Source organism: Mauremys mutica, chromosome 2 (assembly GCF_020497125.1).
Source record: "Mauremys mutica isolate MM-2020 ecotype Southern chromosome 2, ASM2049712v1, whole genome shotgun sequence".
NCBI lineage: Eukaryota > Metazoa > Chordata > Testudines > Geoemydidae > Mauremys > Mauremys mutica.
In genome coordinates this window covers 263073421-263101364 of record NC_059073.1, presented here as the reverse complement: position 1 = coordinate 263101364, position 27944 = coordinate 263073421, and the positions used below count along the sequence as shown (strand labels likewise).

Genomic DNA, 27944 nt, shown 5'->3' with positions numbered 1-27944 from the left:
AACTCAGCCTGAGGTTTATAGATCTATTAGAGGGGTGGGCGGGCGAGCTTCTGTAGCCTACAATATGCAGAAGGTCAGACTACTATATGATCATGATGGTCCCTTCTGGCCTTAAAGTCTATGAGACAGGCTGTGAAAGTGAAGACAGGTAGCTTATGTTCAGTGTGATGGAAGGGGGAGCCAGGGAATGAGATGCAGAGAGGGGTGACACAGCCAAAGCGATGAACCATGAAAATGATCTTTGCAGCAGCATTTAAATCTTTACTGCCTCACCCAGGGCAGCCTAACAGCCTTTTCTTTGCTAGCTATGGGCCTGGCCTTGGTTATTTTTAGTAGTTCTCTTTTTATCTGTTTAGTGGGAAGGGAATTATCCAATATAATCTCACATCAGCAGGGGGATCATGGGGAAGTATATTGCCAGGAGTCACCAGATACTGTGGGTAAATAATTATTTATGAGAACTTCCTTATGACCCAAGCCCTACCCAGGTCAATTAATCATCTAGGAGACACTGGAAGGAGGGGCAAGTACTGCAGCAGCGCTACCTATAACAATGCAGGGAGACATTCACAGCCTTTACCCGCCACTTTTCCTTTCCTCCCAGGCACTACGTGTCTAGAGGAGCAGGACCATGGAACCACAGGGCTTAGAGACAATTCTTTCCTCTCCCACGCGGCGGCCTTAGGCAGCTAGCGAAGTGCAGATGAGGGCAGGCGAGATGCAGAGCTGCCCATCTCCCCCTGCCCGGAACCGCTAGCGCCGGGGCAGGGAGCGGGGCCAGGGGCAGCCGGGGGGCGCAGGAAGCCAGGAGCGGGGGGCAGCGGACAGGCCATGGGGCCCGAGGAGCCGGGCGCGAAGGCCGGGACCCAGCAGCAGAGGCGGGGCAGCGGGAAGATGGGCTCCGAGTTGGACCCAGAACCAGGTCCCGGCCCCGAACCGACCCTCCCCCCGCACCCGCACGACAACTTTGCCCTGTTTCTCAGCCGGCGTTTCGCCCGGCTCGGGGGGCTGGTCGGCGCCCACCCGTGGCCCTTCCTGCTGCTCTCGCTGCTGCTCTCGGGCGGGCTCGGCGCGGGCTTCCTCTTCTTGCCGCAGAGACAAGCCAATGACATCGAGGGGCAGTTCACGCCGCTCGGGGGGCCCGCCAAGAGCGAGCGGCGCTTTGCCCGGGAGCATTTCCCGACCCGCGACTCCGAGCGCTTCTCCGGCCAGAGGCTGCTCACGGAGGGCGCCTTCGCCTCCCTCATCGCGGTCTCCGCCTCCGGCAACAACCTCCTGACGGCGGGAGCCTTCGGGGAGCTCCTGCGGCTGGACGGGGCGGTGCAGCGCCTCGCTGTTCCCGGCGGGGACCCAGGCACCCAACTCTCCTACCCGGACCTGTGCGTCCGGAGCAACGGGTCCTGCAGCAGCCCCAACCCGCTCCTGGCGGCCGTGCAGGGCGAGCCGGCCCGGCTAGAGTCCCTCCTCCGGCAGCTCACCTACCCCGTGTTCGGGAGCCGCGTTTTCATGGGCACCTTCTTAGGGGGCGTTCAGCTGGATCGCGGAGCGGGCGCCTCCCGGGTGCAGGCGGCCAAAGCCCTGAGGCTGGTTTATTACCTGCGAGAAGACGACGCCGCGGACCGAGAGAGGAGTTTGCAGTGGCTGGAAAACTTCCTCAAGCGCATCCCGGCTGAGCTGGAGGCTTTAAATCTCACCGCTGTCCAGGTACGGTGCCGAGCAGCCCCCTGGGGTACGGAGCCCTCCCCGGGCTGAGCAGCGGGACGGGAGCCTCCGGCTGGAGCCTCCCCGCTTCGGGGGCGCCGGGCTCTGTTCCCAAACCCGGCACCCAAGCACGGATCCGGCCTGGGAGGAAAGGCGCTGAAATGCCGAAGGGAGGGGCCGCTTGTGCTGCACCTGCCCTGGGGTGGGCAAACTACGGCCCGCGAACTGAATCCGACCCGCGAGCCGTTTTAAGCCGGCCCCTGAGCCGCACCACGCGGCTCGGCGGCGCTCAGGCCGGGCCGCAGGGTCATTCATCTTCTCTTCGACTGTGTGATTAGTTTTAATTAATACTTAACTGTTTGTTAATTTCTTTCAATTCTTAATATGTGATTTTTAGCTTAGGGTTCGCAGTAGATAATTATAGCTAAAATCATAATTAAAATATTAAAATGAAAGTGCCTAAAATAACAATCTGAACCCTATTCCTATAATATTTTAATTATATGTATAAAACACAAGGCTAAAGAAAATTTTTATTTAACCCATTATATTTTTTTGTGGCAGGTGGCTTACTTTACCTCAGTATCCAGACAGGAAGAGTTTGAAGGAAATATCAGGAAAGTGATCCCCTTGTTTTCCATAACGTACTTTCTAACTATAACCTTTTCCATTACTTCTTGTTTAAGGTAAGCTCTTGTCTTCTGTTAATTATCTTTCGAACTTACTCTTCAATATCATTTATATATTTTCCATTTTACTGAAATGAATCAAAACAAACATAGAATCATAGGGTTCAAAGGGACCGAAAGGGTCATCTAGTCTGACCCCCATACAAGAAAGGAATCTTACACTTATACAGATTTTTCATGTTTTAGTAACTCAAATATTGCTGATGACCTGTATCTACATTAGAAAAAAGATTACATTTGCCAAGCAACCATACTAAATACTAAATTTAAAAATATGCCAAACAGATTTCTTTGTGTTTTTTTCAAATCATTTACATTCTTTTTCCATCTATTTAAATCCACATTTCAGAGTTGCAAACCTCAAACAAATACCAACTTAGATCAAGCCAACTGGAAAAAGAAGAGTTCATAATTAGTTCTTTCAGAAAAGACCTTCTTGCCTAACACAACGAGGCCCTGGTCCAGGGGTCAGCAACCTTTGAGAAGTAGTGTGCCAAGTCTTCATTTATTTGCTGTAATTTAAGGTTTCGCGTGCCAGTAATACATTTCAGATTTACAGGGGCCGGCAGATGGAACTCCAGACTGGCAGCGGGGACGACAGATGGAACCCCAGATTGGCAGCGGGCTGAGCGGCTTAGCCTGCTGCCAATCTGGGGTTCTATCTGCCGGCCCCTGCCAGCCGGGGTCCCGGCCACCAGCCCCGCTCAGCCCACTGCCGGCCCAGGGTTCTGTCCATCCAGGCAGGCAACGGGCTGAGTGGGGCCAGCGGCCGGGACCCCAGCTGGCTGCAGAGTGCCACTAAAAATCAGCTCGAAAAGTTCATCTAGTCTGACCCCCATACTTATACAGATTTTTCTGAAGTAATTTAGCACGTAGAGGGACCAATTCTGCAGTAGCACATACTGGGTACAGAGGTCCTTGGCCATGACAGCAAGTGTTCAAATATCCATCACAGGTGTGTAGACTAGGCAGTGTTTTCTATGTACCTTAAGTTTGAACACGGACACAAAATGGAACAAAATAGAATGAAAATGAAAAATAAGTGGGGTGCCATTCGTAAGCTTCTTTGCAACTGAAGCTGTCCTCCGTCAGGGTGTGCAGATACCATTTCCTATATATCTAGTTACTCCTGCTACATTGCAGGACAATCTGAAAATATGGATTTGAGGCAGTTCACAGTGACCAAAATGAGTTTCTAGGCTGCCAGGTTCCAACGTGAAAATCTTTCCCTCCTGCACCTATGCATCTGTCTGTAGTTTTGGCCTATATAAGATCAACATTTCAGTATGTTATCCTTAATTTGAAGACAACATTTTGAAACAAAGACAAATACATATGAAATGTTCAAGTAAAAGGGTGTAATATGAATATGTGCATTTTTCTGAATTTCATGTTTTGATAAATTATCAGTTTTACATTGTTTTAGGGATGGGAACATCTCTTTATGGTAGTTTGTCATTTGTGAATACTCTAGAACATTTTTATGAAGGTTTTGGGATTCAATACACTAACATTTCATGTAAAACAAAAACTAGAAAATGAACTATTCCAAATATATAAAGATATGTTCTCCATTTTTAATAAAAGCTAAATTAGGAAAGGTTTAGTCTTCTAACTGTCCCTGGGCTGAAGTTATTATTTATGATAAGGCAACACCAAACATTAACTTAACCATAAATTCCTTTATTAAATCCAAAGGCCAACTACTGTTTCTACAATTGTTTTAAACACATCTAAAAAGCCTAGACAATAAACAATTTACTACATCCAACACAGTAACACACATCCATAAGGATATGGTCAATTATACTTACAGATGGACCAGACCAGAGAATAGTCCTCTCATTCTGGTCTGTCCCAGCTTGATTGGCCCTGATCTGATAACGATTCTTCAAATTCACAGCTCTCTTCTTTCCCTTTCAGCTAACCTACTAGCGTTAGCAAAAAAAATCCCAAATTTGAGGCAGTTTATCCTTACTTTCCTTCTTCTACAGTCTTCCTTTCTTATCTCCTTCACCACCACCACCCGTTGCCTACCAGCAGAAGAGTGGGAAGATTTGTGCTTGTTTCTTTTAAGATACCTTTTTTGTTCTTGTTATTGCCGCTCTTTATTTTATAGTTACTTTTTGAACCATACATCCTTCCCCCACTACATTCTTATAAATCATCATTCTCAGAGCCTTCTTTTACTAGTTGATTGGGACATTTTCCTTACTAGCCTTAAATCATAAAGAAAATATATATTTTTCTTAACCAAATTTAAGATAACTTTAATTTCATAACTATCCCTAAAACTTTTAAAAACACAAATCAATCTTTTCTTGTTAGTTTCTTAAACAGTCAGATTAAACATGACACAAATAGACTAATTTGGCCTCTGTCCCCAATTCAGAACTTCCATTTGTGGTCTACGAACTATCAGGGAATTAATATGTTAGCCGTAATTGACTTTTGTTTATTTACATTAGTTAAATACTTAACTTTTACAACAGAGCTATTTTGCTCAATCCTGTATCTAAATGGCTGAACAGTTCATTTTTTAGCATGGCCTTTTTGATTTATGAAAGATTTTGGAACAAATACAAATTTCAGAAATCTACCATGTGATCAATTCTTCTGTGAGCACAAAAGAAAATCCATGTCCATATTTATATTCCTCATTTTTTATTTTCCTCATTGCAGCTCATTTATCAATATTAATCTTTAATATTTCAGAGGTTTTACCATTTCTTATTTAATAAAATGTACTCACTGAGTGTATTATGATAATGATAAAGAGTCACAGAAACAGTCATTTTCTTAACATTGAAGAAGGAACTTTATTAGAATAAAGAAAACGGTATTATCCTTATACTGCCTCTCTCTCTCTTTCCTTCACTTTAGAGCTTCTGTCCAGGATCTTTTAAAATTTAAAGAAATGGCACACATATCCTCACATGTGAGCCATCAGCACATACATACTTTTTCTGTATAAACAATCTTTAACAGAAATTATTATTTAACGAGAAATTATAGATACAGATGAGTTACCAACTTCACTAGTCATCCAGATTTCTGGCCTTGAGGAGGGTTTTTCCAGTTGATTTGCTTAAATTATCAGAGTAGAACTTATCTTATTAAAAGCCTCTTTACAAATCAAGGTTGTTTTTGCTCCTGAATCAATTTTAAATTTAACTATAATATTGAAATCTTGAGATCCAACCCTATACATGAATGCAGTCTTTGAACAGAGATCCCAGAAAATAGGCACTCATCCTTGCTTGGCATATTTCCTTGACTTCTTTTCTTCCACGGACATGTTCAAATATCCTTATTACTTTTTCTACATATGCTTCTACTGTGTGGGCCAGTGGTTCTCAACCTGCATCTCACAAGCTGCTTGTGCCCAATCCGCACAGAGCTGAGGCCGATGTGACATCCTCAGGGCCATACAGGTAGTATTGTATGTGGCCCACATATGTTATGTTTCCATTCTTGTGGATGTTCTCTGAACTCTTTCCAGTTTATCAACATCCTTCTTGAAATGTGGACACCAGAACTGGATAGAGTATTCTGGCAGAAATCACACCAGTGCTAAATATAGAGGTAATATAACCTCCCTACTTCTACTTGATATTCCCATTTATACATCAAAGAAGTGCACTATCATTATTGGCCAAAGCATTGCACTGGCAACTCATGTTTAGCTGATTATGCACCATGATCCTCAAGTATTTTTCAGAGTCACTGCTTCCCAGAATAGAGTCTCCCATCCTGGAAGAATGGGCTTTGTTCCTAGGTCTATAACTTTACTTTTGGTTTTAACTTTATAACTTTAACCTTAACTTTTGGCCTTATTAAAATACATATTATTAGCTTGCACCCAGCTTAACAAAAGATTCAGATCTCTGTATCAGTAACCTGTTCACTTCATTATTTACCATTCCCCCAATCTTTGTGTAATCTGTGAACTTTATAAGTGATAATTAAGGCTAAGATTATGTCACAGAGGATGGAATCCATGTCTTCCAGAGACCTCTGTAACATTTTCCACTTCAGACCCAGGGCGGCTGGGCTAGAGCTGTCAGCCAGCAGGGGGAGCTCTCTACTGCCGCAGGCACCAAAGACCCACCAGAACTACCAGCCATGGGCCCTGAAGTTCTGAGTGGCGGCAGGGGGCCCCTGCAGCTCCCAGCCACCACAGGCAGCAGGGGAATCTTTCAGCTCTCAGGCACCACAGGCGGTAGGGCAGACCCCAGCAGCTCCCAGCTACCACAGTGGCGGGCGTGGACCCTGGAACTCCCACCCTCCATGGGCAGCAGGAGGACCCTGGAACTCCCAATCACCACATGTGATGGGTGAGGGGGAACCTGGCAGTTCCCAGGCAGCGTGGGCAGCAGGGGGACCCCAGCAGCTCCCAGGCACCGTGGGCAGCAGATGAGGCCCACAGTGGTGTGAACGTTGGTGGGGGACCCAGGATCTTTGAGCCACCAGGGGCACGTGGGGGACCCTTGAGCAACTGCAGCGGTGGGTGCTGGACACCCACCCCACCCCACCCCCATTTTGTCGCAGTCATTTTTAGTAAAAATCAGGGACAGGTCTCAGGCTTCCATGAATTTTTGTTTATTGTCCGTGACCTGACTGTGACTTCTACTAAAAATACCCGTGACAAAAATCTTAGCCTTACTGATGATTTTATGTTTCCTTCCATGCCATTGATAAATAGTCCAAGGCCAAGAGCTGTTCGCAGTGGGACCTCACTAGGCATACAACTGCTTGATGATGAGTCCCCATTTGCAACCTGTCAATTCATTTTAATTTAATTTCAATTTTAATTCATTTATAAACAGTTTCAGTTTCGCTCCTAATGAACTTGTCTGGGCATTGCTGTTCCCTGTGTAAGACACATTATGGATCAGAATCTTGTGATGTGTTTCTTCCTCTCAGGCCATTCCATGTGCTTACCAAGACTTGTGGAGAGCAGGACCTTTGGCATTTTCTTTTCCTCTTATTTATGTCCAGAATTAGTCAACTTCTGACACCATGTCATATGGCATATGTAAAGAATCACAGAAAGAAATACTGTATCCTAAGAGCAGAAAAGCTTTATTAGAATAAGTAAAAAATATTATCACTAAAGCAATTTGGTTCCTCTCTGCTTCACTGTAAAGTTTCAATCTACAACTTTCCCCAGCCCTTTCATGTCTGGTTTTCTGCGAGAGATTTAAAGCAACACTTCCTATAGCCATGCACTAGTCAGGTGTGGATGATCAGCAGGACATTTTCATAGCTAAAGAGGTTAATTCTGTGAGGCACTGAGCATCTCTTGCAAGATGCTTAGATACTGCCTTGGTAGGCATGGTATAAAGGGATTCTGTAGACAGAGACAGAGTCCTCTTTACTCACGTTAATTTCAGTGGGGATTGATAGTCCTCAGGATCTTGCCAGATCAAGCCTTGTGTTTTCATTTATGAAGGACTAAGATGCACTAAAAGCATTTATTTCACACCAAACTAAGATATACATTCCCAACATAACCTGCATACTTTTCCAAGCAATGTATTAAACAATGGGGCCAAAAGAAAAATTATTGGCTCCTGATAATATTAATCAGATTTGGACTCACTAGCACAAGGACCAGCTAGGAGACCCCTGGACTCTGTGAAGGATAGAGAAGCTATTACAGAGCTGTGTAAGCTGTGAAGCAGCGCTGCAGCCTGAAGCAGGGTGCTTAATATTGGTCTGGCAGAGAGGCAGCATGCTACAGCCCACATACTCTCATCATGGGAGCCAACTTGCTGCTCATAAGAGAGCCAAAGACTAGACATCCTGGAAACTACCTCAGAAGTGGGAGACAATGTCCAATTGAATGGCTGCCCTAGTTGAGCCTTTCCCTTGCTGCAAAAGGCAGAAGCTCAGTGGCAGAGCTCAGAGCTCTGCCTTTCACTCTTTCCCTCCAGACTAAAACAAAGCCCTCAGGTTTCTTGCCTATTTCCATTTTCTTTTTCTTATCTTCTCTTTTTCCCTTATTATCTCTGCAAGATAATGAGAGAGAAGGAGAAAGAGAACTGGAGAAAGGACTCCACACTTCCAAGGCAAGGAGGCAAAGAAAACTGAAAGAAGAGGATCTGGTTGAGGTTTACATAAGCAGGGCAGAGTTCACAACTCTTTGTTTCCCAGTAGGTGGCATCATAATACTTTGACTTTTATCCATCCTTGTACAGTAATTCCTCACTTAACGTTGTAGTTATGTTCCTGAAAAATGCGACTTTAAGCGAAACGATGTTAAGCAAATCCAATTTCCCCATAACAATTAATGTAAATGGGGGGGTTAGGTTCCAGGGAAATGTTTTTCACCAGACAAAAACTATATATATATATGTACACACAGTATGCGTTTTAAACAAACAATTTAATACTGTTCATAGCTATGATGATTGTGAAGCTTGGTTGAGGTGGTGAAGTTAGAGGGTAGAAGAGGGTGGGATATTTCCCAGGGAATGCCTTGCTGCTAAATCAGTGGTTCTCAAACTTTTGTACTGGTGACCCCTTTCACATGGTAAGCCTCTGAGTGCAACCCCCTCATATAAAAGTTATTTTAATATATTTAACACCATTATAAATGCTGGAGGCAAAGCAGGGTTTGGGGTGGAGGCTGACAGCTCACAACCCCCCATGTAGTAACCTCGTGACCCCCTGAGGGGTCCCAACCCCCAGTTTGAGAACCCCTGTGCTAATTGATGAGCTAGCACTTGGCTGAGCCCTCAAGTGTTAATACATTGTTGTTAATGTAGCCTCACATTCTACAAGGCAACAGGAATGGAGGGCAGGGGAGACACAGGGCCGGTACAACCTATTAGGCGACCTAGGCGGTCGCTTAGGGCACTAGGATTTGGGGGGCGGCATTTTCTTCGGTGGCGACCATGGCGGCCAGATCTTCGGCCGCCCCAGTCGCCGCTGGAATTTAGGCAGAGGGAGCTGGGGCAGGGGGGCACGGGGAGGGCCGCCTGCAGCCAGTGGGGGGGGCGGCACGCAGGGGGACTCCCCATCCCAGCTCACCCCTGCTCCGCCTCCTCCCCGAGCACGCCGTGGCTGCTTCACTTCTCCTGCTTCCCAGGCTTGCGGCGCCACAAGCCTGGGAGGCGGGAGAAGTGAAGCAGCCACGGCGTGCTCGGGGAGGAGGCGGAGCAGGGGTGAGCTGGAGCGGGGAACTGCCGCATGGCTCCCCGGGCCGGGGAGGGAAGCTGCCACGGGGAGGGCGCCTCAGGGTGGAGGGGGGGTGGGGAGCTGCCACACGGCTCCCCGGGGCGGGAGCTGCCATGGGGGGGTGCCCCAGGGCGAGGGGATGGGGAGCTGCATAGAGGGGGCACCTCAGGGCAGAGGGGGGGAGCTGCCGTGGGGGGGGCGCCTGAGGGACGGGGGGCAGGGAGCTGCTGCAGGGCTCGGGGAGCGGGGAGGGCACAAGGTGGAAGTTTCGCCTAGGGCGCGAAACATCTTTGCACCGGCCCTGAGGAGACAGCATAGCAGACAGAGACAGACACACACCCTGTGTGCGGGAGAGAGAGAGATGCACACTGCCCCTTTAAGTAAGCTGACCCACTCTTAAGTGCACTGTCTTTTTAAGTGGATCAGGAAGTTGAGAGAGCAGCTTTTGCTGCAGGCTCTCTCTCTGTCTCTCTCCCTCCCTGTCCCCACCCTTCTCTATATGGAGAAGAAGGGGTAAGCGGGGTGTAGGAGCAGGGGGACACCCTGACATTAGCGCTCCCCCCGGAGAGCAATCAGGAGGCTCGGGGAGCAGCTCCAAGGCAGAGGGCAAGAGCATCACATAGGGGGAGGGACAACTGCAATTGTTAGCCTGCTGGCAGCTGCAGCACAGGGAACTTAGGGGAGTAGGGAGCTGATGGGGGGCTGCCAGTCCACCCTGGTTCCAAGCCCCCACCAGCTAGCTGCAACAGGCTGCTCTTCCTGCAAGCAGTGGACAAAGCAGGCGGCTGCCAAAAAACATTAGAAGTATGCATACTTCCACCTTTTCATGTTCTCTGTATGTATAAATATCTCCTGTCTGTGTGTTCCATTCTATGCATCCGAAGAAGTGAGCTTTAGCTCACGAAAGCTCATGCTACAATAAATTTGTTAGTCTTTAAGGTGCCACAAGTACTCCTGTTTTTTTTAACATTAGAAGGGAGCATTGCACAACTTTAAATGAGCATGTTCCCTAATTGATCAGCAACGTAACAACGAAACAACTTTAACCGGGACGACTGTACGATGGGGGAAGAGAGAGGTACAACAATTCTGCAGGCAGTTAAACTCATGCAACTACACTGTGGTTATGCTGGTTAAATTGAGGACTGATTTGGCCCATGGGGTGATTTTAACATATTTGTTCCTGGTGCTGTCAGTAAAGTATTAATCAGAATCATGCTTTCAAAGTTGCTTTGATAAAAAAATTATAATGGATATATTAGAAGGATTTTGCATGCTAGTGCATATATATATATATATATAAGCATGCAAAAATCTAAACAAGATGCTTTTTACACAATTTTCCAGGGTTGACTGTGTACGAAATAAAGTATGGGTTGCAGCATTTGGAGTGCTGTCTTCTGGGTTAGCTGTGCTAAGCAGCTTTGGACTGTTGCTGTTCTGTGGGGTACCATTTGTCGTGACTGTGGCAAATGCACCATTTCTTATACTGGGTAAGTGAAAAAAATGGGTTTGATGAAAAAGTGGAAATGCAAAATATGCCTTGCGGGAGACCATTTTAACATAGCATGAATCAGGAATCAGTACAATTAAAAGTTAAGAGCACTGAGTAAATTCATCATTTTCAAGGTGTTTGCCCATTCTGGTATTCAGCAGTGCAGAATGTTTAAAAAAAAAGGGGGGGGGGGAAGGGGGCTCAAGTCTCTATGGTCATAGAGGAGGGTACAATATCAGAGGGCCATTCAGCTCAGTGTGAGATTGGAGCTGGATCCATGCTCCTGAAAGCTGTTCTATATTTCCATATCATGAATGAGGGATATACCTTATCGCCCCAGCCATGCTCCTCTTTCAGAGAAATGTTATGAGAGAGAGACAGAGGGAGAATGAGAGAGAAAAATCTCACCTAAAGGCAAGGTGCAATGGGAAATGTAATACATTAGGTCATATATGAGTTGGGGGGTGGTTATTTTCTCTGGGTCCATAACTTCACTTCGTGTCAACACAATGCTTATTGCTCAGCTTTCTTCATTACATTTACTGGCTTAACCTACTTGTTTTGCATTTTTGCTATTTTCCATTAGAAACTGATGTTGATGGTATGTACAATAAGCTGTTAACCTTTTCCCTTTTGTAGGGGTAGGTGTTGACGACATGTTCATTATGATCTCCTCCTGGCAACAGACGAATCCTAAAAATAAAGTTGAAAAGCGGATGGCTGAAACTTATGCAGAGGCAGCAGTGTCTATCACAATCACCACTCTCACTGATGTTTTAGCCTTCTACATAGGGATCATGACTTCCTTTCAGTCTGTGAAGTCCTTTTGTCTCTACACAGGAACTGCTTTCATCTTCTGCTATTTATACAACATCACATTCTTTGGAGCTGTTCTTGCTTTAAATGGTAGAAGGGAAGAAGGCAACAGACACTGGTTAATTTTCACAAAAGTGAAGGACATTGTTCAGCCTCACCGCTCCTGCTTGTACAACATGTGCTGTGTAGGAGGCTTTTCTGATAAATCTTCTGGGAGAGAAGATGAACATCCAATGAACAAATTCTTTAGGAAATATTATGGTCCTTTCCTTACAAAGATCTGGACCAAAGTGTTTGTGGTGTTGCTGTATGGAGGGTTCCTGGCTACTAGTATTTATGGGTGTACTCAGATGAAGGAAGGTATTGACCTGCGAAATCTGGCTAGTGACGATTCTTATGTCATTCGGTACTATGACTGGGAAGATGAATATTTCTCAGAGTACGGTCCTAGGATTATGGTCACTATCACAGAAAATGTACCTTATTGGAATCTATCCATTCGTAATGACATTGAGAACTGTATGGAGTCTTTAGAAAATAACTCCTACGTGGCCAAGAGTCTCTCAGAGTCATGGCTACGAATGTATGAGAATGTTGCTAGAATTGGTTCACTGAATATAGATACTAAGGCGTTTTTCATGGGTAATTTATCTGAACTATATAAATTATTTCCAGAGTTTGAATGGGACATTGATATTCGCTATAAGGAAATAGCAGCCTCACGTTTTTTCATTCAAACAGTGAACGTTACTACTGCAGTTGATGAGAAAAACCTTTTACACCAATTAAGAGACCTGGCCAAGGACTGTAAGATCCCATTAATGGTATATCACCCAGCATTTATATACTATGATCAGTATATCGTAATAGTGCCAAACACCATTCAGAATGTTGGAATTGCTTCTGGAGTCATGTTGTGTATTTCCTTGCTGCTTATTCCCAATCTGCTCTGCTCCTTGTGGGTAACTTTTGCTATTGCTTCTGTTATTGTTGGTGTTACTGGTTTCATGACATACTGGGATGTTAATCTTGATTCCATATCTATGATTAACCTTGTCATTTGCATCGGATTTTCAGTAGATTTTTCTGCTCATATATCTTATGCATTTGTTTCAAGTGAAAAGTCAACTATGAATGAGAAGGCAGTTGATGCACTGTATCTTCTTGGCTACCCAGTGTTACAAGGTGCTCTCTCCACTATATTAGGAGTAATTGTGCTGTCTGCAGCACAAGCTTACATCTTCAGAACATTTTTTAAGATTATGTTTCTCGTTATCTTGTTTGGAGCTGTTCATGGTCTTGTTTTTATTCCAGTATTTTTAACATTTTTTGGAATTTGTGGCAGATCAACAAACAAAAGAGTAAATATCAAAACAATAGGAGAAGACAGCAACTCCTTTAGTAACACACAAAATCCAAATAATGTTAGGTGTTATGAAAACCAGATTGCCAGTAATGGAGACAGTTTTCTAGAAGACAATATTATTAGACAACCAAATGATATAGGAATGGAAAAGCCAAACAGTGGCTACCTCCACTCCAATTTCTTTCCAGTTTCACAAAATCATGACAGCAATTCTTTCCTCTATCAGAATAATGCAGTAATGGTTTACCAAAAACAAATCAAACAGCTTCATGATGAAGGTAAAATAAATCCAGATTGCCCATAAATGTATTTACAATTTAAAATACAGCATATGAGCCAAAAAGTACATGTTGTAGGTTTCAAAACATTAATCACCAGACTTAAATTTATATTGTATGAAAATGTCAGTTTTCTACTGTTCAGGTTTAACACTTAATGGGAGTAGCTCGAAGCCCACTAGGGAACTTTTAATGCACCATAGTGGGGTCCATGTGGACAGTTACTGCACAGCATGCAAGTGTGCAGTAGATTTATACCAGTTTGCCATGCACAAACTGTTCATCTAGATAAGCACTTAGATCATTAGAGAAAATGTGTGGGTCAGGTAAAATGATATCACAAAATTAAAAGATTACCAAACAAAAACACTTTGTTAAAATACATTTAAAGTTAAAAAAGTGTTTCAATAGAGTCCAGATAAAACCCTTCCAAAACGACACTTTCCTTTACCAAAATGCTACAGAAAATATTAAGACGTTTGGAGATCATTAATTAAGAGCGCCACCTAGTTCCATACTGCTGTGTAATATTTTGTCACTTATTATAATCCCACTTTACATAATCCAGTTACCAACCTTAAATTTTCCACTCTGCTGTATTCTCTGAAGGCTATATGTTCTTGGGTGTATTCTGTTGATTTTATATATTCTGTGTTAAATGACCAGTAAATATTTCAAAAGAAATATAATCCAGGGCATGTTAAGTTGTGCCAGCATTATTTGGGCTTTCTCATAGTGTTCTTTCTTATGAAATTTAAATGTAGGGCGCCCTATATTACCATGGAAGCAGACAGATTTTTAAAGTGGTTGATTGAAAACCAGGCCTAGGAGCAGCAGCAGCACTTAAGTACTACAGCAACTGGCAACTCAGGAACAGTTGCACCCCAGCAGAAGCACCCCAGCAGAAGCACCCCAGGACCTCCAACTGGAGAAAACGCAGTAGATTGGATGGACATACAGATGCTGGTTTCAGAGTGAAATGTGTTCTCCAGGGACACAGTCGAGGTCAGCACGCAATGGTTTTGGGATCTCTGGTAGTGGTGGCTAAAACTTGAGATCCACTCTTCTGCAGGACCTGTTTAGTTATTGGTGGTGGAACAATTTAGAAAGATTCTGCCAGGCAGGCCAGGAGAATGGAGCTGTTGGTGTCATACCGAACAGATAGTTGCAGATGTGCATCTCGTGGAAGACGATATGGCAGCTGAACCCCTCCCAGGGAATAGCATTTCCTCAAGGGAAAGGTGCAGGATCTCTTTTGTAACTGCGGAGCCAACTGATTTGACCTGCCTACAGGAGAGGTTGTAGTGAATTGAAGGCCTATATACTATTATCCTGGCTGTGGATGCAGCATGTAGAGTTGAAATTGTAGGCTCAGTGGTGTTCTGGGTTAGGTTGAGGGAGGCTGGGGAGATGTTGTTATCACCAGTCCATGTGACATTTGAATCAGCTCACCATGTGGGTGTGCTCTTTTTGAGATCAGGTGTGTGCCAGATTTTGGGCAAGCAGCTGATGTTAACTCCACAAAAGGTGGCTGGGACTCTGCAAGTATCCCTAATTAATGTGTGTCAGGGTATGCCTCATTCCATGAAGGGCACAAGTTGCTCCATGCTGTGCAAGTGCCCCTATTTTTCCTGATGTGTGCCAGCTGCCTATTTATCCATGAGGCATTCCTTTTTTATTCCTTTCAAGGTCTACAAATCCTCTTCATAGAAGCTCAAGAGAGGAGATCATCTCTTGTCAGTTCTTCAAGGGAAGTCTGGGGGTGGGGGCGAGTTCTGCAGAGCCAGACTGGCCAGTCACATCTAGTTGTGATAGGGACAAAGAGGAAGATTGTTCCTCCAGTGAGGGCAGATTGCCGTCAGATGAGTTTTGTGGTGATGGTGTTCTTGGGTAGCAGTGACAGACTGGCAGCCCACTTCCCTCCCTTTGGGCCATCACAAGTGTTGGGGAAGAAAGCGGAGGAGACTGGAAGTGGGATGGAAGCTCTGATGTTACAACCATCATTCTGACAGTATTTACTTCCTCCACATATACCTGAGAGTCTGCACACCTGGGTATTTGGCTGGAGGTCTCCTGAAAGGCCCTGACCCTTGAGAGAGGATTTGCTGTTTCTGTGATATTTGAGAAGCTATGGATAAATATTAAATGTGCATTAATATTAGAGAGCAGACAAAAACTACTAACCACATTGTGGAGAGCTGTCTGTCCTGGCAGCTGGAGTATGAAGTTGTGATTCTAAATGCCCACTGGCAGAGGGCCCACTATACTATAAATCATATCAGGGAAGACACACTCACTACCCCCAACACACCATTGTCATAATATGAATCCAAAAGGTATCTTATAAGGTATTGTATGTAAACCAGTGATGTGCAGGTCAGGAATATCATTGTGTGATGTATGTGTGGGTTCTCTATAAACAGTTATGTAAATGTGCCCCAAATATGTTCTTAAAATGTATTTTGGAGGCAGTGCAAAAATCAAGCCTGCCTTATACAAAGGAATGTGGATTTACCTGTCTGGCCCACTTGATTCCAGGCAGAGGACAAGGAAAGCACAGTAACATATGAGGTAAACAAAGCATACAAGCTAACAAGCGGTGGAGAAAACAGTTTAGTGACCACATGGAGGGCAGAGTCTGCACTCTGAGGAAGTCTTCCTGGCTTTTGAGACAAAGACCATGGAGTTTGGAAAATAAAAGGAGAATAAAAAGACATTCTAGGTATCCATCACTTAGGGCATGTCTACACTACGAAATTAGGTCAATTTTATAGAAGTTGATCTTTAGCAACCAATTGTATACAGTCGATAGTGCATGTCCCCACTAAGTGCAGTAGGTCAGCAGAGTGCATTCTCAATACCATGGCTACCATCGAATCACAGAGTGGTGCACTGTGGGTAGCTGTCCCACAGTCCCCGCTGCACATTGGAATTCTGGGTTAAGATTCCAATGCCTGATGGGGCAAAAACATTGTTGCGGGTGGTTTTGGCTACATGTCGTCAGTCCGCCCTCCCTCCCTCCTTGAAAGCAATGTCAAACAATCATTTAGCACCTTTTTTCCTGGGTTATCCGTGCAGACGCCATAGCACAGCAAGCATGGAGCCCGCTCAGTTGCACACTGCTTTTGTGAGCATTGTAAACACCTCATGCATTATCCTGCAGTATGTGCAGAGCTTAGCTAGGAGCCAGCAGCATGAGGAAGATTGTGAGGACATAGGCCTGGTCTACACTACGCGTTTAAACCGAATTTAGCAGCGTTAAACCGATTTAACCCTGCACCCGTCCACTCAATGAGGCCCTTTATATTGATATAAAGGGCTCTTTAAACCGATTTCTGTACTCCTCCCTGACGAGAGGAGTAGCACTGAAATCAGTATTGCCATGTCGGATTAGGGTTAGTGTGGCCGCAAATCGATGGTATTGGCCTCCAGGCGGTATCCCACAGTGCACCACTGTGACCGCTCTGGAAAGCAATCTGAACTCAGATGCACTGGCCAGGTAGACAGGAAAAGCCCCGCGAACTTTTGAATTTCATTTCCTGTTTGCCCAGCGTGGAGCTCTGATCAGCACAGGTGGCGATGCAGTCCCAAATCCAAAAAGAGCTCCAGCATGGACCGTACGGGAGGTACTGGATCTGATCGCTGTATGAGGAGACAAATCTGTTCTATCAGAGCTCCGTTACAGAAGACGAAATGACAAAGCTTTTGAAAAAATCTCCAGGCTATGATAGAGGCCACAGCAGGGACTCAGCATAATGGAAAGCCAAAGAATCAAATGGTCGCTCATGGAGGGAGGGAGGGGGTACTGAGGACTCCAGCTATCCCACAGTCCCCGCAGTCTCCGGAAAGCATTTGCATTCTTGGCTGGGCTCCAAATGCCTGAAGGGTCAAAAACATTTTCCCGGGTGTTTCAGGGTGTATGTTGTCAATTTACACCCCTCCCCCCCCCCCGAAGGGAAAGGGGAAAAAAATCATTTCTCGCCTTTTTTCAGCGTCACCCTATGTCTACTGCATGCTGCTGGTAGACGGGGTGCTGCAGCGCTAAACCGCAGCATCCTCTCCCCTCCCCTCCCCGGTGGCAGACGGTACAGTACAAAAGGACTGATAGCTGTCCTTGTCATCATCCTGTGAGTGCTCCTGGCTGGCCTTGGTGAGGTTGGCCGGGGGCACCTGGGTAAAAATAGGAATGACTCCTGGTCATTCCCAGCAGATGGTACAGAATGGCTGGTAACCGTCCTCATCATAGCAACTGGGGGTGAGCTCCATCAGCCCCTCCCCTTTCATGTCTAAAGAAAAGATTCTGTACTGCCTGGACTATCATAGCAGCGGGGGCTGAGCTCCTCTCCCCCCCTCCCACACCCTTTAATGTCCTGCCTGGACTATCATAGCAGCTGGAGGCTTCCTCCCTCTCATTTTATCTCACTAAAAAGTCAGTGTTTCTTATTCCTGCATTCTTTATTACTTCATCACACAAATGGGGGGACACTGCCACGGTAGCCCAGGAGAGTTGGGGGAGAAGGGAAGCAACAAGTGGGGTTGTTGCAGGTGCACCCCCTAGAATCGCATGCAGCTCATCATTTCTGCGGGATCTCTGGGGCTCTGACATGGAGCAGCTGTGCTCTCTGGTTCTCTAGTACACTTGCCCCATATTCTAGGCAGGACTGACTCTATTTTTAGACAAAACATAGGAAAGGAATGACCCAGGGCGTCATTCCCATTTTTGCCTATGCGCCCCCGGCCGACCTCAGCGAGACCAGCCAGGAGCACCCATGATAGCAGCAGACAGTACAGAATGACTGATAACCGTCATCTCATTGCCAATTTACAATGGCATGGCAGATGGTGCAATATGACTGGTAACCGTCTCTGCTACCTTGCAAAGGCAAATGAATGCTGTTGTGTAACTGTGCAGTACCGTGTCTGTTAGCAGCATCCAGTACACATACGGTGACAGTGACAAAAGGCAAAACGGGCTCCATGATTGCCGTGCTATGGCGTCTGCCAGGGCAATCCAGGGAAAAAGGGCGTGAAATGATTGTCTGACGTTGCTTTCCTGGAGGAAGGATTGAGTGACGACATTTACCCAGAATCACCCGCAACACTGTTTTTGCATTGGGTTCTCAACCCAGAATTCCAATGGGCAGGGGAGACTGCGGGAACTATGGGATAGCTACCCACAGTGCAACGCTCCGGAAATCGACGCTAGCCTCGGTACATGGACGCACACCGCTGAATTAATGTGCTTAGTGTGGCCGCGTGCACTCGACTTTATACAATCTGTTTTACAAAACCGGTTTATGTAAAATCGGAATAATCCCGTAGTGTAGACATACCCATAGACACAGACATTCCTGAAAGCACAGGATGTGGCAATTGGGATATAATGGCAGCATTGGGGCATGTTGATACAGTGGAATGCCAATTCTGGGCCCAGCAAACAAGCATAGATTGATGGGACCACATAGTTTTGCAGGTATGGGATGATTCCCAGTGGCTGCAAAACTTTTGCATGCATAAGGCCTCTTTCATGGAACTGTGTGAGTTGCTTTCCCCTGCCCTGAAGCGCAGGAATACCAAGATGAGACCTGCTCTGACAGTTGAGAAGCAAGTGGCGATAGCCCTGTGGAAGCAATGCCTGACTGCTACTAGTCAGTCAGGAATCAATTTGGAGTGGGCAAAACTACCGTGGGGGCTGCTGTTATTCAAGTAGCCAAGGCAATCAAGAACTTTAGAATCATAGAATATCAAGGTTGGAAGGGACCTCAGGTGGTCATTTAGTCCAACCCCCTGCTCATAGCAGGACCAACCCCAACTAAATCATCCCAGCCAGGGCTTTGTCAAGCCTGACCTTAAAAACCAGTAAGGAAGGAGATTCCACCACCTTACTAGATAACCCATACCGGTGCTTCACCATCCTCCTAGTGAAAAAGTTTTTCCTAATATCCAACCTACTTCAACTCGAGACCATTACTCCTTGTTCTGTCATCTGCTACCACTGAGAACAGTCTAGATCCAGCCTCTTTGAAACTCCCTTTCAGGTAGTTGAAAGCAGCTATTAAATCCCCCCTCATTTTTCTCTTCTGCAGACTAAATAATCCCAGTTCCCTCAGCCTCTCCTCATAAATCATGTGCTCCAGCCCCCTAATCATTTTTGTTGCCCTCCACTGGACTCTTTCCAATTTTTCCTTCTTGTAGTGTGGGGCCCAAAACTGGACACAGTGCTCCAGATGAGGCCTCACTAATGTTGAATAGAGGGGAGTGATCACATCCCTTGATCTGCGGCAATGCCCCTACTTATACAGCCCAAAATGCCGTTAGCCTTGGCAACAAGGGCACACTGTTGACTCATATTCAGCTTCTCATCCACTGTAACCCCAAGGTCCTTCTGCAGAACTGCTGCCTAGCCATTCGGACCCTAGTCTGTAGCAGTGCATAGAATTCTTCCGTCCTAAGTGCAGGACTCTGCACTTGTCCTTGTTGAACCTCATTAGGTTTCTTTTGGCCCAATATTCTAATTTGCCTAGGTCCCTCTGTATCCTATCCCTACACTCCAGCATATCTACCACTCCTCCCAGTTTAGTGTCATCTGAAAACTTGCTGGGGGTGCAGTCCATGCCCTCCTCCAGATCATTAATGAAGATATTGAACAAAACCGGCCCCAGGACCGACCCTTGGGGCACTCCGCTTGATACCGGCTCCCAACTAGACATGGAACCATTGATCACTACCCGTTGAGCCCGACGATCTAGCCAGCTTTCGATCCACCATTCATCCAACCCATACTTGATTAACTTGCCGGCAAGAATACTGTGGGAGACGGTATCAAAAGCTTTGCTAAAGTTAAGGATTACCACATCCACCACTTTCCCCTCATCCACAGAGCCAGTTATCTCGTCAGAGAAGGCAATTAGGTTAGTCAGGCAAGGCTTGCCCTTGGTGAATCCATGCTGACTGATTCTGCTCACTTTCCTCTCCTCTAAGTGCTTCAGAATTGATTCCTTGAGGATCTGCTCCATGATTTTTCCAGGGACTGAGGTGAGGCTGACTGGCCTGTAGTTCCATGGATGCTCCTTCTTCCCTTTTTTAATGATGGGCACTACAGTAGCCTTTTTTCAGTCATCCAGGACCTTCCTTGATTGCCATGAGTTTTCAAAGATAATGGCCAATGGCTCTGCAATCACATCCGCCCACTCCTTTAGCACTCTCAGATGCAGCGCATCCAGCCCCATGGACTTGTGCTTGTCTAGCTTTTCTAAATAGTCCTGAACCACTTCTTTCTCCACAGAGGGCTGGTCACCTCCTCCCCATGCTCTGCTGCCCAGTGCAGTAGTCTGGGAGCTGACCTTGTTTGTGAAGACAGAGGCAAAAAAACCATTGAGTCCATTAGCTTTTTCCACATCCTCTGTCACTAGGTTGCCTCCCTCGTTCAGTAAGGGGCCCAGACTTTCCTTGACTTTCTTCGTGTTGCTAACATACCTGAAGAAACCCTTCTTGTTGTTCTTAACATCTCTTGCTAGCTGCAACTCCAAATGTGATTTGGCCTTCCTGATTTCACTCCTGCATGCCTGAGCAATATTTTTATACTCCTCCCTGATCATTTGTCCAACCTTCGATTTCTTATAAGCTTCTTTTTGTGTTTAACATCAGCAAGGATTTCACTGTTAAGCCAAGCTGGTCGCCTGCATGGGTGGCAAGTTTGTAGAAATTTTGGTGGTGCCCAGAACCCGCCCCCCAACTCCGCCCCCCCAAACTCCGCCCCCACCTGCCTAAGGCTCTGGGAGGGGGCTCAGCGGGGGAGGTCTGGGGTGCAGATCCTGGGCTGGAGATTAGGGTGCAGGAGAGGTGCAGGGTGCAGGCTTTGGGATGGAGTTTGGGTGCTGGGTGCAGGCTACAGGCTGGGGCAGCGGGTGGGTGTGCAGGAGGGAGTGAAGGGTGCAGGCTTTGGGACGGAGTTTGGGGTTGGGAAGGGGTGTGTGGGAAGAGAGAGGGGGTGCACCTTCGGGGGAGGGAGTTTGGGGATAGGAGGGAGTACAGGGGTGAGGGCTGTGGGGCTGAGGATGAGGGATTCATGATGCAGGAGAGGGCTCAGGGCTGGGGCAGAGGATTAGGGTGTGGGGGGATGAGGGATCTGGCTGGTGCTAAGGTGTTCATGATGCAGGAGGGGGCTCAGGGCAGAGGGTTGGGGTGTGGGGTGAGGGCTGTGGGGCTGAGGATGAGGGGTTCATGATGTGGGGGGGCTCAGGGCTGGGGCAGAGGATTAGGGTGCAGAGGGATGAGGGTTCTGTCTGGGGATGAGGGGTTCATGCTGCGGGGGGAGGCTTAGGACTGGGGCAGAGGATTAGGGTGCAGAGGGATGAGGGTTGGGGCTGAGGATGAGGGGTTCATACTGCGGGGGGGCTCAGGGCTGGGACTGAGGATTAGGGTGCAGGGGGATGAGGGGTTCATACTGCGGGGGGGCTCAGGGCTGGGACTGAGGATTAGGGTGCGGGGGGATGAGGGGTTCATGATGCGGGGGTGCTCAGGGCTGGGGATGAGGATTAGGGTGCGGGGGGATGAGGGGTTCATGATGCAGGGTGCTCAGGGCTGGGGCTGAGGATTAGGGTGCGGGGGGATGACGGCTCCGTCAGGGGATGAGGATTAGGGTGCGGGGGGATGAGGGCTCCGGCTGGGGATGAGGGTTTGGGGTGCTGGAGAGGCTCAGGGTAAGGGCAGCCTGCCTTGCCATTAGTGGAGGGCAGGCACTAGGACCCTGGGGCAGCAGACAGCCATTCTGCCGGGAGCTGATCTCTGGCAGCACAGAGCAGGCAGGGACGCGGCATGGCAGGGGCGGTGAGGAGGGGGGGTAGGCAGGGGCTGGGACCTGCTCCAGGCAGGGACGCGGCAGGGCGGGGCGGGGGAGACCCGCGGGGGCCGGGGCCCGATCCAGGCAGGGCTGGGGGAGAGACCCAGCTCCAAATATTGCTGGAGCAGGGCACCCGGCCCTGAATATTCCTGGAGCCCGGGCACCGCAGGTGTATATAACCTGCTGCCTATGGTCGCCTGCCATATTTACTATTCTTTCTACACATCAGGAAAGTTTGTTCCTGCAACCTCAATAAGGATTCTTTAAAATACTCCTTTCCCCCTCATGTTGTTCTCCCAGAGGATCCTGCCCATCAGTTCCCTGAGGGAGTCAAAGTCTGCTTTTCTGAAGTCCAGGGTCCGTATTCTGCTGCTCTGCTTTCTTCTTTGTGTCAGGATCCTGAACCCGACCATCTCATGGTCACTGCCTCCCAGGTTTCCATCCACTTTTGCTTCCCCTACTAATTCTTCCCAGTTTGTGAGCAGCAGGTCAAGAAGAGCTCTGGCCCTAGTTGGTTCCTCCAGCACTTGCACCAGGAAATTGTCTCCTACACTTTCCAAAAACTTCCTGGATTGTCTGTGCACCGCTGTATTGCTCTCCCAGCAGATATCAGGGTGATTGAAGTCTCCCATGAGAACCAAGGCCTGCGATCTAGTAACTTCTATTAGTTGCCGGAAGAAAGCCTCATCCACCTCATTCCCCTGGTCTGGTGGTCTATAGCAGACTCCCACCACAACATCACCCATGTTGTTCACACTTCTTAACTTAATCCAGAGACTCTCAGGTTTTTCTGCAGTTTTATACGGAGCTCTGAGCAGTCATACTGCTCTCTTACATACAGTGCAACTCCCCCACCTTTGCTGCCCTGCCTGTCCTTCCTAAACAGTTTATATCCATCCATGACAGTACTCCAGTCATGTGAGTTATCCCACCAAGTCTCTGTTATTCCAGTCACATCATAGTTCCTTGACTGTGCCAGGACTTCCAGTTCTCCCTGCTTGTTTCCCAGGCTTCTTGCATTTGTGTATAGGCACTTAAGATAACTCGCTGATTGTCCTGCTTTCTCAGTATGACAGAAGTCCTCCCCTCCTGTGCTCTCCTGCCCGTGCTTCCTCCTGGTATCCCATTTCCCCACTTTCCTCAGGGCTTTGGTCTCCATGCCCTGGTGAACCTAGTTTAAAGCCCTCCTCACTAGGTTAGCCAGCCTGTTTGCGAAGATGCTCTTCTCTCTCTTCGCTAGGTGGAGCCCGTCTCTGCCTAGCACTCCTCCTTCTTGGAACACCATCCCATGGTCGAAGAATCCAAAGTCTTCTCTCCAACAGCACATGCATAGCCATTCGTTGACTTCCACGATTCAACGATCTCTACCCGGGCCTTTTCCTTCCACAGGGAGGATGGACAAGAACACCACTTGCACCTCAAACTCCTTTATCCTTCTTCCCAGAGACTCGTATTCTGCAGTGATCTACTTAAGGTCATTCTTGGCAGTATCATTGGTGCTCACATGGAGAAGCAGGAAGGCATAGTGATCTGAGGGCTTGATGAGTCTCGTCACTGTCTCCGTCACATCGTGAATACTAGCTCCTGGCAAGCCGCAGACCTCTCGGTTTTCCTGGTGAGGGCAGCAGATAGATGACTCAGTCCCCTTGAGGAGGGAGTCCCCAACCACCACAACCCACCTCTTTCTTTTGGGAGCAGTGGTCATGGAACCCCCATCCCTAGGACAGTGCATCTCATGCCTTCCAATCAGTGGAGTCTCCTTCTGCTCCCTTCCCTCAGATGTATCATCTAGTCCACTTTCCACATTAGTACCTGTGGAGAGAACATGAAAACAGTTGCTCATCTGTATCTCCATTGCTGGTACATGGACGCCCCTCTTTCTTCTTCTGGAGGTCACATGCTGCCAGATTTCTTCACCGTCCTTCTGTCCCCGTTGCACAGCCTGCTCTGATTCTTCAGAACATTGTGCCCGTAGAAGCATATCCTGATGTTTGTCCAGGAAATCTTCATCTTCTCTTATGCAATGCAGGGTTGATACTTGTTTCTCCAGACCTCAAACCTTCTCTTCCAATATGGAGACCAGCTTGCACTTTGTACAGACAAAGTCACTTCTGCCTGTGGAAGAAAGACAAACATGGCGCAGTCTGTGCAGGTAACAACAGCTGAACACTCACCATCCATATTGCCTTCCTTCTAAGAGCTTCCTTGGCTGTGGCAGAAACTACTCAGAGAAGCCCACAAGATGAAAGCCTCAGTGGGCTCTCCCCAGGCGAACTCGCAGGCAAACTCCCTCTGTTAGCCTCCGCTGTTCGCCACCTTCTGTTAACAAGAGTGTCCGAAATAGATTGCGGTTCGATCAGCTTTATATTGGGAGAGGAAAATCAGGCAGGACCAGAATAAGGTGCAAAGCCAAGTGGCTGCGTTTATTTGGGGGAAAGTTACAACTTGGGCCAAGGGAGAGAGGCAATTTTTAGCTGGAATGTTGTTAAGCAATATAAACAACCCAAAAATCATTAACAGTACAATTCTATACTGCTCACTGCACCACACTGGATAGGCAGACACACAAATCACACAAGATGGGAATCGGGTTCGTCAGGGCGGTGCCCGGTGTAACACAGGAAAGAGACCCACAGGCCACTGCCTCAACCGCCCTTGCTTTCACACTAAGGGTAAACCCAGAGTGTGGTGCGGCTGCAGTTGGGCAGATTCCACTCACACAGACCGCGGGGACAGGAACCCCTTGGTCAGCTAATCCCCAGGTGGAGACAGCTCCCAGACACAAACACTCCGGACAAAGACAGAGCAGTGACTCACACACTTAAAACAGTTTACAATAAACAATTTATTAAAACCTTAGAACAACTATACACCTTGGCAATTGTGCAATTATGAGCTCAATACTTTAATCCTTAACACTGTGTACACACTTGGTACTGGGTTAGGGAGGGGAAAAATAGGAGGCTAGATAAGCAAACTGCCAGAAATTAGAAAACAAATACCGCACTCCAGGCGCAGCTGACCAGCAGAGCAGACACCAGAAGCATGATGAGGTGCCAGGAACAGGTCCAAGGCGACAACGAAGACGACACGACACGAGCTAGCTATACCGGGAGGAGACCCTGGCCAAAAGGTTGATCAGGTCCTTCAGCTGACACGCGGATACTCCACACAGATTTTGGGGGGAAACCTAGTTTTATAGAAAGGGTCTCACTCACTCGTGTCAACATCTGATTGGTCCCTGGTTCCCCCTCCCTCCAGGCTCCGAGCTGTTGCCCCCCACGCCGGCAGGATTTGCACACGGCACACTGGGGTATCTGGGCAGAATTAGGTCTCTGTATACAGTACTCTGGAGTTGCTGGGCAGAACTAGCCTGACCTCCAGACGACCGGGCCCAAAAAGAGCGGGAAAATGCATACTACAGAGTTGCTGGGCAGAATCAGGTCTCTGCACACTGCACTAGCCTGACCTTTAGACGGCCCAACAGAAAAAAAACAGGAAAGTACACACAGCACTTTAGTGTTGCTGGGCAGGATTAGGTCTCTGCCCTTTCCTATGCAACAAGAACCTGGTCCAAGATGGAGGCTGCCTTGTCCTTTTAACAGGACAAGATGGCCGTGGACCGACAATTGGCCATACAGAGCTATAACTGCGTATCAGGTTGTGACAAAGGGTAGTTGTTCGCCTTCTGCTAACAAGGGTAGTTACTCTGGGAAATGTGCAGGTCATAGTGGACGGCTTTGCTGCAATGGGGTTCCCTAACTGTGGTGGAGCAATAGACAGAATGCATATCCCTGTCTTGGCACCGGACCACCTTACCAAACAGTAAATAAACTGTAAGGGATACTTCTCAATGGTGTTGCAACCACTGGTGGATCACAAGGGCCATTTCACCGACATCAACATGGGATGGTCGGGAAAGGTGCATGATGCTCGCATCTTTCGGAACTCCAGGCTGTTCAAAAAGCTGCAAGAAGGGACTTTCTTCCCAGACCAGAAAATTACCATTGGGGATGTTGAAATGCCAATAGTTATCATTGGGAACACAGCCTACCTCTTGCTCCCATGGCTCATGAAGCCATACACAGGCAGCCTGGACAGTAGTAAGGAGCAGGGCCGGCGTTAGGCCGATTCACCCGATTCCCCTTAATCGGGTCCCATGCCTAAGAGGGCCCTGGGCCCAAGCCCTGTATGGCGTACCGGCAAGGGCCGATGCACCGCACCGGGGTGGCCCGGCTTTCCATTGCCACCAGAGCCCCACTGCTGGAGCCCTGGGGTAGGGCTGTGGGGCTCTGGGGGCTATTTAAAAAGTCCGGGGCTCCCGTTGCTTCTACTGCCCCGGCCCTTTAAATAGCCACTGGAGCCCCGCCACTTCCTTAGGGCTCCCTCAGCTATTTAAAGGGCCAGGGCGGTAGAAGCAGGGGAGCCCTGGGCTGCTGCTGCTGCTACCCCGGTGGGGGAGGAAGGAGGAGGGGTCACTTACTGTACAGGGTGATCTGTACTCCCTGTACCCGCACCCCCTGCCCGCACCAACCCCGTAACCCCTGCCCTACCCACAGCCAGCCCCAGTCTCCAGCCAGCCTGTAACCGGGTCGGACTCACCCCTGCGGCGCCTCCTACTGGTCATCCTCGGGAATTAGCTCAGTCCAGTATCCAGAGCGCCCTCTGCAGGCCGGTGATCCACCTGTCAGCTACTGGCCCCCGTGTTCCTCCCAGGACCCTGGTGCCTCTTTAACTGGGTCTCCCCCTCCCAGGGGAACCCCCACCCCACTATTCCCACTTTGCCTCAGTATATGGCTACTGCCAGTCATTGTCTAGCCCCACACCCTGGGGCAGACTGCAGTATCAGCCACTCATCATAGGCAAAGGGGTTTGGACCTGCTGCCTTTGCCTACCCCTGGGTTGCCCCCTGCAACCCCCAGTACCTTTTGGCCTAAAGCTAGGCTGCAGCCTGGGGCTTTCCAGGCTGGAGCTCCCCAGTTCCTCTGCCTTTCCCCAGGCCCGCTCCACTCAGTTACCTGGTCTCTAGCTCCCTGCAGCCAGGCCCATCTCCCTCTATAGCTAGAGAGAGACTGTCCTGGCTTCTGGCTTCCCTGGCCTTCTTATAAGGCCCTGAGCAGGGGCGGCTCTAGGATTTCCGCCGCCCCAAGCAGGGCGGCACGCTGCGGGGGGCGCTCTGCCGGTCGCCGGTCCCACGGCTCCAGTGGACCTCCTGCAGACGTGCCTGCAGAGGGTCCGCTGCTCCCGCAGCTCCAGTGGACCTCCCACAGCCATGCCTGCGGATGCTCCACCGGAGCCGCGGGACCAGCGGCCCCTCCACAGGCATGCCTGTGAGATGTCCACCGGAGCCACCTGCCGCCCTCCTGTGGGACGCCGCCCCAAGTGCACACTTGGCGCGCTGGGGTCTGGAGCCGGCCCTGGCCCTGGGGCTCAGTTTGGGGCGTGGCTCCAGCTGCAGCCACTTCCCCAATCAGCCCAGCCTAAAGGCTGCTTTCTCCAGCCTCAGCCCCTTCCCAGGGCTGTTTTTAACCCCTTCAGGGCAGGAGCAGGTGTCCACCCTGCTACACACCTT

The 27944-nt window shown here is 48.2% G+C and overlaps 1 protein-coding gene across 1 annotated transcript; it reads left to right on the top strand.

Annotated features, from left to right (window-relative positions):
• Nucleotides 1-508: 508 nt before the first annotated feature.
• LOC123365111 (patched domain-containing protein 3-like) lies at nucleotides 509-16242 on the top strand. Its single transcript, XM_045007749.1, has 4 exons — nucleotides 509-1704; nucleotides 2266-2387; nucleotides 10923-11068; nucleotides 11710-16242. The coding sequence occupies exons 1-4, from the start codon at nucleotides 832-834 to the stop codon at nucleotides 13554-13556; spliced, it is 2988 nt and encodes a 995-aa protein (XP_044863684.1). The 5' UTR covers nucleotides 509-831; the 3' UTR covers nucleotides 13557-16242.
• The last annotated feature ends 11702 nt before the right edge of the window (nucleotides 16243-27944 follow it).